The 13,251-nt window shown below is 43.4% G+C and overlaps 1 protein-coding gene across 2 annotated transcripts in view; it reads left to right on the top strand.

Moving 5' to 3' along the window:
• WWP1 (WW domain containing E3 ubiquitin protein ligase 1) overlaps positions 1 to 13,251 on the top strand; it is a 1,173,512-nt gene that overhangs the window by 273,335 nt on the left and 886,926 nt on the right. For both annotated transcript variants that reach the window (XM_078687073.1, XM_078687072.1), the window contains exon 8: positions 3,589 to 3,943. In XM_078687073.1, coding sequence (XP_078543199.1) covers positions 3,589 to 3,943 — 355 coding nt within the window. The remainder of the gene's footprint in view (positions 1 to 3,588; positions 3,944 to 13,251) is intronic.

Raw genomic sequence — 13,251 nt, 5'->3', positions numbered from 1 at the left:
GTGACTTTCTGAATGGGAGGCTGGGGCAGATTCGAAACCTTAGGTGATCAAGGGGGTTTCTTTTAGTGAGGGGATTAGAGAATCGAAGATTTCAAGGTGAGCGTTTTTGGCCTGGATTAGAACTGTGCCTTTCGAGAAGATGGTAATGGAGATATATCCGCTCTTCAACTGGAGATTCGGGATGGAGGACGTCAGTTTGCGGCTGAGGGGGATGGTGGTGATTTTTGAGATGTGGAGATGTGTGTTAAGAGTTGAGTACCAGAAATCAGGCCTGTCTGTGTGAAAGATAAGGTCCATTTTGATTTGGCCTCTGGAGACGCAGTGATAGGTGTCCGCGAATAGAGTCTCAGGATGTACTCTGAGAAGTCTATGTATGAAAAGTTTCTTCGCTTTACTAGAGAGTTTGGTGGGGAAAGCGATTGTGAAGGAGTTTGGACCATGGGGAATCAGGAGATTTGGCGTAGAGGTGGTAGCAGGTGATAGCATGTGCTGTTCTTGTAGATGCCGAATTAGGGGATCCATTGCCACTATAAAAAGTAGAGGGGACAGTGGACAACCTTATTGGGTGCCACAAGATATCCGAATCGGGGGATATAGCGACCCATTCCCCGTAAACGGGCAGTAAGAGATGAATAGAGCAATGCAATTCGTACAATAGTTAGCCGGGATACCAAGCTTGCGGAGAGTGGCCTTGAGGAACCGCCATTCTAGGGAATCAAAGGTCTTTTCTGTATCAAGACTGTTTGTTTTTTCAGTTATAAACAGAATAGAACTGGAGGTTCAGGGCGGTCAATCGATGTGGTATGAAGCCAGATTGTACTGGTGATAATATTTGATCCAAGAGTAAAGAGAGTCTGGTGGAAAGCATTTTGGCAAGGATTGAGATAGCTGCCTCACGCATGGAATAGGCGAGTATGCCCACTTCGAGTGCTTCAGCATATGCTTCAAGTAATTTCTGTGCCAAACTGTCCTTAAATGTTTTGTAGAATATTCCTGACAGCCTGTCAAGTCCTGGGGTCTTTATCCCCTCTAAGGCTTCTATTGCCTGGGTTATCTCCTCCCCTGTAAAGGGATCCCCACGGAACTGTGCTTGTCCAGTAGTAAGCCACACCATTGCCAACTCCTCTAGGTAGGCTAAATGTCATTGGAGAGTTTAGTGGCGTATAAAGATCTATAGTAAGCGACCATTTCTACCAGAATGTCAGCATCGTCGGTGGCTATAGAGTTGTTAGATCGCTGAATTGCAACTATATGTCCGGCTTCACGAGGGGGTCGCAATAATCATGCTAATGTTCTACCAGGGCGTTTCCCCTTCCCTATATCGGCGTGCCGCCTGATGCTTGCCCTGGTATGCACCTCCCTATCAGCATGTTCGTAAAATTGAAGTAGAAGAACGTTACGTCAGTCAGAAGTGGTAGTTGTACTTTGGGAGGTATCTAAGCGCCCCAATTCTCCCTCAGTTTATGCAAGGCTTCCCCTGTATGGAGCTCAATATTCCCGCCTGTTTAGAAATGCAAATACCGCGGATATACGCCTTAAAGGATGCCGTTCCATTCTTAACAAGGCCCTTGCTCCCTCCACAGTCAAATGTTACTCAGCCAAATGGAGAAGATTCTGCTTCTGGTGGGTAAATCACTCATGCGATCCGCTCTCTTCATCTCTGGAGGAGGTTTTGCCATATCTCTTGTTGCAAGCAATAGCTGGTCTCTCTCATTCCTCTGTAAAAGTCCATTTGACCACGATTTCAAGGTATAGGAGACGTTCGAACCAATCGTCCTTATGATCCTGCAGGTTGGTGATGGAATTCCTGAAAGGCCTTTTCAGAGCCTATCCGCCGGTATGGCCTATTCCGGTGCTCTGGCAGTTGAACATTGTGTTGTCTCAGCTCATGAACGTGCCATTCAAGCCGATTCACAAATGCGGCATGCAATTTCTATCTTGGAAGGTGGCTTTTCTCTTACCTATCAAGTCGGCTAGACGTATTAGTGAAATTAAAGCCTTCACAGCTACAGAACCTTATCTTCAATCCCAGCAGGATAGAGTGGTGATACGCACTAATCCCTTGTTCATACCCAAAGTACCTACCACGTTCCATCTCAATGAACCTGTGGTCCTGCCTTCATTCTTTCCTGCTACTTCGACACCAGCAGAGAGAGCTCTGCATTCCTTGGACATCAAACGATGTTTAAAGTTTTACCTTCAAAGGACTAAACCTTTCCGCAAATCTACTCAATTGCTCATCGCCTTCTCTGCCCCTAGGAAGGGTCAGGCTTTTACTAGAGCTTCGATTGCTCGCTGGGTTACTTCTACTATAACATTCTGCCACGAAAGGGCGGGTCGCTCTCTCGTTTCCAAAATGACTGCTCATTTCAAGAGGAAGATGGCAACATCCTCTGCCCTGTTTGCCGGAGTGTCCCTGCCAGACATTTGCAGGGCAGCGACATGGACAAATGTCCATACTTTTACGAGGCCCTACTGCCTGGACACTTTACCAAAGCACGATGCTGGGGATGTGCGGCTTTTCGTTGTCTGTTCGCTTAAGGTTGGCCTCAGTTACTGAGGTTCATTAAGAATTCTTATTATCAGTATTATGTTTATTACTATTTTGATTATTATCTCTGCCAAATCTTATGGCAGAGATTTTTATAACTTTTGTAATTGTGCAAGTTAAGTTACTTGGTTCACTTCAAGTGATGGCATTTTATGGCATGGTGGGATGGTTCACCTGTCTTCTCCAACTCCGATTTTGATTATGTACTCCTTACTAGTCTGATTCAAGCAAGTGAATCTATAAAAGATGCAATACTGGAAAAAAAATAGTTACTTACCTGTACACTGTGGTTCTCCAGTACTGATATCTTTTATAGGTTCACATGCGGCCCTCATCCTCCCCTTACAGGTCCACCCTTCCGTACCTCTTTTATTTGACTACACTTGTGCTTGAAAACTGAGGTATGGTGGCTCTGCAGGGGATTGATACTCCGGGGTCTGCGATGTGATTGGTTGGAGTTTGGATGATCCTTAATGAGGTTAACTGGTTACTAAATACTGTTGATTCTCAAGGTAGACTGTCTTTTTAGCTTTGTACTGCTATTTTACTGTTACCGTAGGACGCCCACCATAACGACGGTGAAGATTCAAGCATGTGCATGTGAATCTATAAAAGATATCAATTATGGAGAACCACAGTGTAAAGGTAAGTAACTTGTTTTATGTTGCTTGCACTAGGATAGAATATTTTGATAAAAAAATATCCATTATTTCCTAGTGTCCTTGAGTGTGCCTTATCTTATTAAAAGATGGTTTGGATTTCACTAGCTATCCCTGTGATGTCTCATAGGATCGATTGTTTCCTGAAAATGATCACACTGAAATATTGCTCATTGGGTTGTGGGGCTAGTTGTAGTCCAGCTGTCTTTCTATCTATGGCTGGCAAATTTACCAAGTCCTTAGTGCCAGAAAGTCTAGAAAGCAGAATTCTGGGCCGTTTTCTGAAGACTGTAGAGAAAATTAGCCACATATTTATCTGACAACATGACATGGGCTTTTTATGTGCTAGTACTTAAAGATACTTGTTTTTCTTTTCAGTTAACGGGGAGGAAATATCATCTGCAGCAGAAGGGAGTGATGCATCTACTGCTGCTTTATCGTCTCCCATAGAAAGATCCATATCGAATGAAGGCACGAATATTGTTACATCAGTTAATCAGTCCTCCACCTTTACAGCAGTTAATCCATCAGCTGGAGACGTTGCACTTTCTCCTCAAAATAGCACACCCACCGCTAATAGTAATACAGCCTCTGAGTCTGAAATTCCAACCTCCACTGCCCCTGTTTCTGCTGACTCAGAATTATCAAAACCAAGGCAGTCCTCATCTAGCCCTTCTGGGGAACCTGTAAGACAACAGCCGGGCAGCACCACTGCAGAGCCATTGCCTCCTGGGTATGTTGACATTGGCAATTTATTAAGGTTCAGTTGAAATAGGTACAAATTGCATGGTACAGAAATATTTCCTTGAATTTCATATAATTCCAGAAAGTACATTGTGTTAAGTTGACTTCTCAATGCCTTGACCGATACATCATCCATATTTGTTTTGCAAAATGCCTTGAACGTCTAATCACCTTATCACGTAGTCTTTATGTCCATTTGGACGCAAGGTTTTGGCCCAATGTGCTTTGTAATATGCGGTTTATTTGATAGCGACTTCAGCCGCAGATTTCTTACCTTAGAATATTTCCCAAGTGTCAGACTGGATTCGTAAACTTTTGAGCAATCCCCTTTCTCGCTGGTAGGTGGCGTCATCTGCATTGTCCGTGCCGTAAGTGATGTGCATGGTGCATATATGGGCGCCACCCCAGCGTGCCAACCTCCATTCCTTCTTTTCCACATCATTAGCACGGATCCTGAAGAGCTCCCCTTTGTCATTTTTTAAATTGCCTTTTTTGACAGTTTGTCAAACTAGACTAGTGTACATTTTTCCTTATCTATTTTTCTGAGCTGTCCCCCGAAGAAAACTGGGTTCAAGATTTATAGTGACTCACAGACTAATGTATGTAATGGCCCCCCTCTCTTGGTGTGTCTATGGTGGCTGGAGCGGGACGGCGACTCTGAAAAGGCATGAACTCAAAGGCCATCCATAAGTGAGCTATGAAGCTTTTTAGCTGCTCATCATCGACTCCTTGCTGCTCCAGGTACCCCCTAGCTTGGGAGGTATCGGGACAGCTCCTAGGGTCGCTTGCTTTGTTTTTCGCTGTGATGCCGAACTTCTTCAGGTAAGTCTCACTGTAAGTTGTTGAAGTTAGTGTTCTTCGACTTTTGCACGACGCCCTGATTATTCATACAGCGCTACGGAACGACGCCACAGATCCAGGCTCCACTCCCAGGTTGTTCCTGTGGAGCTGACGTCAGACACTGGGTCCACTCTGTGCTTTCCTGAATTTGCATGAGCAACCACCGCCTAACTACGGGAAATACATGAGCCTTGCCTTTGGCCGACTGAACCCCTCTGAAGCATCTTCGGGCCCCATGGGTTCCAAAGGGTGTCTGACTGGAGCTCTGCCAGCGAATCACCTTATGCACCAGTTGAGCCCTGAGGATCTATTGGTGGATTGGGACTTGCACTGGCGCCGGGACTATTGCCTCCCTGGGGACTGTTCCGGTGGTGCCGTTCCTGGCGCCACCGACGCCACTGATCCCATCGTGAATCCTGACTCCCATGAGGAGTCAGACCAGCAGCATCCAGTCCCACACGGCCTGAATTGGAGGTGGAGCCATATTTTCTGGCCAGACTATTCGATTAACACAAATGGAGGGCATCTGAGTATCCTTGTGCTACTCCATCCCTATTGCATAGTCCATGGCCTAAGGCACGTGGTACCAGGACCTATAGACCTCACCAGATGCTAGCTTTCTCTCTCCAGTGACTGTACTAAGGAGGAATAGGGTTCTTTTGCAATAGTTGCCCGAGATCCTGACCCTGCAGCTGCCCATAGTCGATGTCAAGACTAATGTCTTGACAGGTGCTTCAGACCGAGGTATCCTCATTAAAACCCTTACTCTTTTATTGTGTCCTCACAAATGTCCCACTCTGTGCCTGGGCCAAATCCAGCACAGTCACTCCTGTGCATAGGACCATCGACCTGCTTCCGAGACACAGCCTTCCTTGCTCAGCACTCCACCCTTGAGAGCCTTGTGGTCCAAGCCTCAATCTCTGGATCAATCCTGGTGCATTCCCTATCACACTACTGTATAGGACATTTAAGAGACTGGATACCTTCGGCAAAATAATTTTCTGTTCCACCAGCCTGCCACAGCTGTCAGTGAACACCTGGCTTATTGGGTCATTATTCCCACACTGTGAGGGATGTGGTTGCACAAGTGCTGCCTATGGTTCTAGATTAAGCATGGGCCTTACTCTCCCAAACTGTTGCTGACTTGAGAGATGTAGCAAAGTTCACTATCAGGTTGAATACAACCGAGACTCTGAGCAGAGCAATTGCTTCCACAGTAGTGCTTCAACCCTATCCTGGCTGTAGGCAGCTGGCTTTTTGGGGGATGGCTAAAACACAAAGGAGGGTACAAGGAGGGAACTTTGTACCCTCCTTTGTGTTTTAGCTGTTCTGGGCTTGTACACTGGACCCCGTTAAAAATTGCCCTGTTACGGTTCACCCTTTGTTGATAATTTTTGGGGGATGTCCAGGCATTCCTTATGGACATGCCATTCGATGGGATTCGCCTGTTTGGCGACAAGGCAGATTCAGCTGTAGAGTAATTTAAGGACAATAGGGCCACAGCTAAGTTGTTGAGTTTCACCATGGCCCCTCGACAGCTGCAATCCACCATCCGCCCATATTGTGGCTGTTGTACGGGCTGTCCGCCACACCCATTTTCTACTAGCCAGCAGACATCACATTCCTTTTGTGGTTGCAGATGCAGCTCCCACAAGTCTTGTGGAGCTGAGCCAGAGGTTGACCCAATCAGTCTTGAACCTCTGGGCCAATATATTGATTATTTTCTCCAACCATTTGTCCAACAATGGACTTCATACGTCAAAGATACAAAAGATTTTTTGTTGAAACTTGGATCAGTAAAATTGGAAAGCAACATCATACTGTGCACAGTAGACGTCAAATCTCTGTACACCTTGATTCCTCACCTAGCAGGGCACTATTAACGCCAAACGTCAATTAGAGCGGAAAAAGTCTTTGTCTTGGAAATTTTACATTCCTGCCACTTTCACAGTTACTTTCAATGGAGTGATAAGTTCTACTTACAACAAAAAGGAACTTCGATGGGCTTTGCAGGGGCGCCTGCATTTGCCAATACTTTCATACAATGACAGTGAATGGAAAGATCACCTGCTATTATATTGCAGGTACATTGATGACATTGCTATGTTGTGGACCAACAGCAGAGATAAATTGGAAGAGAAAATCATACAACTAAACAGTTATGATGATCAAATCACGCACACCATTAGTGACAAGACTATTTCATTATTGAATGTTAGAATCACGCTTGAAGGATTAAAATTAAAAACCGAAGTTTATACGAAAGAGACGGATGGTAAGAACACTCTATGCTGCCAGAGCTTTCATCCGAAGAATCTAAAGAATAATCTACCATTTTTACAGTTTTTATGGATTAAAAGGATTTGTTTGGAAACGTCTGATCTAGAAAAGAATTTAAAAACTCAATATCAGAAATTTCTCGACAGAGATTATCCTAAAGAAATTGTGGAAAATGCTAAAGAACGCACCGAAAAAGTTGACCAATGTCACCTGCTGCAATAAAAGTCTAAACAAAGCAAGGATAGACAAGTTTTTGTTTCTAAGTTTTCAACCAGTTCTAAAAAAATCAAGGGCATTATTAATAACCGTTGGGAAATACTCCACTGACTTCAATGAGATTTTTAGACAAAACCCTCTGTTCGCATATACCAGGTCAAGGAACTTAAGAGATATTGTCTGTCACCTCAAAAAATCAGAAAAAAGATTTTAGACGAATGAAAAAGTGCACGAATTGCATGTACTACAACAATGTAATTGTGGGAGCTGTCTTACATCATCCGCAGACAGGGGAATCCATTAAATTGTCCCACGATTCAGACTTTAATGCAAATATTCTCATTTATTATAATAAATGTCCATGTGGAAAGTTGTATGTTGGAAAAACATAGCGGAAGCTAAAAATCCGTATTTCAGAGCATAAAAGCACCATAAGAAACCAACGAACACAAAGCAGCTTAGCTGCTCATTGGATAGAGGCCAAAGATAATATAGCTCAAATGCAATTCTCTGTGATTGAGAGAGTTGAACAACACCCGGGCATGGATCTGACTAGATCCCTGCCTCAAAGAGAGACTTATTGGATCAGGAGATTAGATACTCAGGAATTCAGCGAACTGAAGCCCAGCTAAACTCAAAAGCCTACCAAAGTCCTGTACAGAGGATCTTCTGTGTAGAGCTTTCCTAGATAGTGATGTTAAGGGACTTTTTTCCGCCTACAGTGAATATGGGACATTCAGGATACGTTCCTAATGTTTCATCTTCAGTCCCATTGATGTCTCCGAGGCTTCTTACCTCCTAGCCCTGATCATTTGCCTTGTTGCTTGCGTCACTTTGAATTGGAGGGCAATACAATGTAACCTCAGTTTCCAGTGTGCACAATACTGAAGTAGGATGCCTGACACTATCTGTTTCTAAGAGGAGGCCACATTATCCACAGATGACCAGCTGTGCCTTTAAGTTTGAACATTGGATTCATGTATTATTTAACATGGACACAAGAGCAAAGGCATGAAATGTCTTTGTTCAAACGAATTATGTAGATCAACATGTATTAGCTTTGGTTAAAGAAGCTTTGCCTTGTATTCCACTGTTTTAGACCAGCCAGGTTGGCAGTAAACCAAGGCCATATTTTTGTTTTTTCACTGGGTGGCCTTATTCCAGTTACTGTGTGGTTACTGTCTCAATTTTATATTCATTAGTGTGTCATGATATTTATATAGCACTTAATACTCACTTGTGTGGTGTCGAAGTGCACTATAGGATTGGGTCGCATGCTAAACTGTGGAGCATGCATGACCGGAAGGGTCTTGTATTTGTTGTTGTGAACCTATCTGGGAAGCGTTTTTGTGTCAAACATGAGTAAGCAGAGATGCTTTTGCCTCGGGACACATAACCTAGCAGTGTGATAGAGGAAGCAGTATAAGAAATAACACTGTGAAAGTACGTTCATAATTAGGTGGTAGTTATGTTTTACTATGTGGATCCTCTGTTGTGTTATCAGTTTGTATTTTCCAGTTTATGTTGCAGGCTGACTGCAGCCATTGGGCTGATTAGAAGGGTCTTGAAAACCAGGGAAAGTAGAAAATAGATAGTTGCAAAGTAGGAGATTTAAAAAAGATAAAAAGCTGTGCCAGGTAACACTGTGTTACAGTCCTACTTTGAGATTGATATGTGTAGGGTTGATATAGAAGAGTATGAACTGTTATTTTCATCCTCTTTGTGATTTGAGCTCCATACAGCGCTGGAACCTCCAGAGATGGGCAATATTAGAGTTCTCTTTGGTTCTAGCTGTGTACAGCGGATCTTTTCAGTCATGAGTTCTTTCTAATTCTGGTATTCATTGGCTAATTAAACTTGATTATTGTAGGGACTTATCTTGTAGCATCTGATGTCTTTATAATGCCTAATAGCATTTCTTGGATACTGTGGATGTTTCATCAGAGCCACCAGTTTGTGAAGGATTAAATAGCCTGTACTGGGCCAATTGGCTGTGCAGAGGTTCTTCATTATGCTGATGGAATACTTCAGTTTTACCGCCTGCACTGAATTGCAGTCAGTAGTTTGATTATGTATGACAGGTATTCAACATGCAGTTAGGGCAGACAGCCTGTACTGGGCCATACTGCAGTTTTCCTCAACCTTGAGCATCTTGTTGCTCTTGTTTAGGATTTATAATGATAGTCTATATTTTGGAGTTGATGATGGCAGTTCAACTATTCTAGGGGCTTTATCTCCGTAATGTTTTCACACCCTTCCTGAGTTTAAGGGGATCATTTATATTTTCATAATTTGGCTAGCGAGTAATTTTAAGTGTTTTTACTGTCACCCCAGTTACACTTTTACAGTCTCTGAATTATTCATACTCTAAAACTATAACGATTAACTGTTCTTGCGAGGGAATCATTTTGGATTGAATAGTAAATAAGTTTCAGAGCAAACATGAAAACAATGTGTTTGAGGTTTGTGAGCTGTAGATCAAATGCTTTGCATACTCCTGCCATCTAGTGTTGGGTCCGGATGTTTGCTAGTTGTTTTTCTTCAAAGAAGTCTTTCCAGTCACGAGGTAAGGTGGTAACTCCTTTCGGTGATAATGCGCATGGGCACTAACTCCATTGTTAGATTGTTTTTTTCCGCCACTGGGTTTGGACGTGTATTGCTGCGCTCTGGTTCGAAACCGTTCTTCGGGTTCCCCTCGGTGTGCAATCCACTGTACCCCCGTCTGTATTGTTTTATATGCATAGCACACTTCTCCATGTAACGAATCGGTTGAAGAAAATTTCTATTTCGATCAGAAGACTTGTGGAAGGCTGTCAGGCCTCACCGCGTCGGTCCACCTCGTAGTCAATGGAATGGACTCCATTCAAATTCTGCCCTCGAAGCCAAAGACTGCTTCCGAGCAGAAACCCTCAACGATGAAATCTAAAACTTCTTTGGAACCCAAAACTTCCACCCCGACAAGTCATTCCACCCCGGCACCGAAATCCTCGGTTCTGAAACCGAAAAATGCTACTTTGAAGATGCAGGATATGATTTTCGATGTCCTGCCTTCCAAATCGAACCCAACACGAAAGGAACTTTACATTAATCCTGATACAGGACATCTTCTTACCAAATTGGCTCAGAAGCGCAAACCTTAGTCAGAGGACATACATTATACATTTTCTTTAAAGAGGAAGAATGTCAATACTAACCCTTCTCCTCCTCCACCATATTCCCCATCATATTTGCCACCTTCTCCAGCATCAGAACCTTTACTTATTGCACCATCTGACTCTCCACCACCAAAACCTGATGATGATGATAATGGAGATGATAGAGATACTCATTTACCTGTAGATCCCTGGAAAGACTGCAATATTGATACACCTACAGACTATGACCCAGACCTTTACCCTGCAAAGCCTTCCCTTCCTGGCGACAATGTAGGGTATTTAGAATTACTTCATAGAGCTGCAGAATATCACGGGGTACAACTACACAAAGAATCCCTAGAAGAAGATTTCTTGTTGGAAACTTTGAGTAGTACACATAGGTCCAGTTCGACTCTCCCTATGCTCAAAGGCATGATGAGACATGCCTATGATATATTTAAAGACCCTGTTTGTGCTCGTATTCTTACTCTAGGGATAGACAAAAATATAAGCCTGCTCTGTCTGATCCAGTCTTTATTAAAGGGCAATGACCAAAATTCACAAAACTTGGGGATGCCCCTCCTCCTCCCGACAAGGAGTCAAAATTATTGGACGCTTCTGGTAAATGAGTAGCCGCCCAAGCAGCTAATCATTGGCGCATCGCCAAAACCCAGGTCGTATTAGCCAGGTATGATAGAGCTCACTGGTACGAAATGGAGCAATTGCTCCAATATCTCCCAGATGAGCACAAAGCTAATGCTCAGGATTAAGTACAAGAAGGAAAGCTCATTTCCAGTTCCTTGAATAGATGTGCTTTAGATGCTGCTGACATCGCAGCTCGAGAAATTACCATAATAGTGTTACTCAGGAGGCACGCCTGGTTAAGGTTTAAACCTGAAGTCCAACAAACCATCCTAAATACTCCATTTGATAAAAAGCATCTCTTCGGGCCCGAAGTAGATCAGTCATTGGAGAAAGTGAAAAAATACAGAGGTAGCTTAATCAACTGGAGACCTACAGTCTCCTTCACATTGTGGTTCCTTTCATCTCTCCTTCTACCTTCGGGGGTCCAAGACCACATCCTCACACAATAATGCTACAATGGCAACAGTCAAACTTCCTCCACAAGAGGCTTCTTTAGAGGAGGATACAGAGGAAAGAATGGCAAAGGTAGGGGCAAGGGTTCCACATCACGTAATTCCCCTTCCCCTAACAAGCAGCGACTTACCTATCCTTCACCCCGATCTTTGAACACTGATAGGGACTTCTTCTACAATTCCTCCCCATTTGGCGATCCAGAACTACAGATAAATGGATTTTAGGAATTATCCAACATGGTTATTGCCTGGAGTTTACCACCAATCCTCCAAACGTTCCATTTCGTTCTCAGAAAATGTCACCAGAATATTTACACCTGCTAAAACAGGAAGCAGAGTCTCTCTTGCTAAAAGGAGCCATAGAGCCTGTACCCTTAAAATATCAAGGGTCATGCATGTGCTCCCGGTATTTTCTAATTCCCAAAAAGGACGGCTCCTTGAGCCCTATTCTGCACCTCAGAGAACTAAACCACTACATACTGTCCGAACATTTCCACATAGTGACTGTGAGAAATTGGCTCTATATATACTGGACTAGAAGGAAGTACAGTGTGTATAGAGTCCACCAACCCCAGAGGTATAACAGAGGTTAAAGTCAGAACTGACCTTACTCTCCAAAGTGGTAGCTTGGTCGAGCAGTAAGGCAGCACCAGAGGACAGTGTAAAGCATTGGTTGCACACACTCAAGAACTGAACTCCAGGCCAATTGTTATATCCTCAGATATTGTTGTTTTATTTTTAGAACCAACAGTTATAAAAATGTACTTTTCAAGAGGTGAGTATTCTCATGTAAGTACTTTGCAAGGAAGGAATAAAGGTTGTACACACAGTAGTTACAGTATAAGCAGTAAGCAACACAGTTCTGAATCGCACTCTAGCATTGAGCTCAATGAGTTTTCATAGATAAGTACAGTTGATTACTTTGGTAGTCCCAGGACTAGATCTAAAATTCAGTTCTGGGGTCTAAGCTGAAACCAGATTATCAAAAACGTTGTAGTTACTGTGCAGAATTTTCAGGAATATAAAGCTGTTTTAAAAGTTTACACTTTGAAACTTTTCAAGGTAAATCTGACAATGTTATTCAATGGGAGAAAATTCAGGTTGCAGGTAAAGTACGATCGCAATACTTTTATAACCCAGCACTAGTCTTCTAGGGCCAGCACTGGGGGTTTAACTCAAAACAGGTAGGTAATTGCGTTTCAGTATTTCGTACAATTTTTAAAGAATATTTGCAGTTTTCAAAAGGAGACAGAAGAAATTTCATAGAAAACCACACAATGGGTTCCTATGGAGAAAATACAGGTTACTAGTGAACCCACTAGGGATTACTTTTGCGGTTCAGTACTGGGCTGAAAGGTACAGAACTGGCTTCTCCCCTGGTCACAGGTGAGTACTTTCAGATTTGGACTTGGGCTGATTTTATAGGAATATTTTCAGTTTTCAAAACTTCACACTTAATAAATCTTCGAGTCAAAATGGGTCAATGTTATCCAATGGCAGGTAAGTAAATTGCCGGCCTCCAGGAGAGTACTTGGTTGGTGAAGGTAAGGTTCTGGGCACAGACTCATGGGTACCCCAGGTCCGGTAAGTACAGTTGGTACACCCTCAGCGGCACAGGGGCGGCCGGGTGCAGAGGTAGTTAGGCCCAATGTTAGTCAATGAGAGGCAGGGGGCCTTCGGTTGGTGGCTGCTGGCTAGCAGGCCACGCTGCTGTGGGAGCTGGGCTCCTG

Source organism: Lissotriton helveticus, chromosome 4_1, assembly GCF_964261635.1.
Source record: "Lissotriton helveticus chromosome 4_1, aLisHel1.1, whole genome shotgun sequence".
Lineage (NCBI taxonomy): Eukaryota > Metazoa > Chordata > Amphibia > Caudata > Salamandridae > Lissotriton > Lissotriton helveticus.
This window is presented reverse-complemented; position numbering and strand designations above follow the sequence as displayed.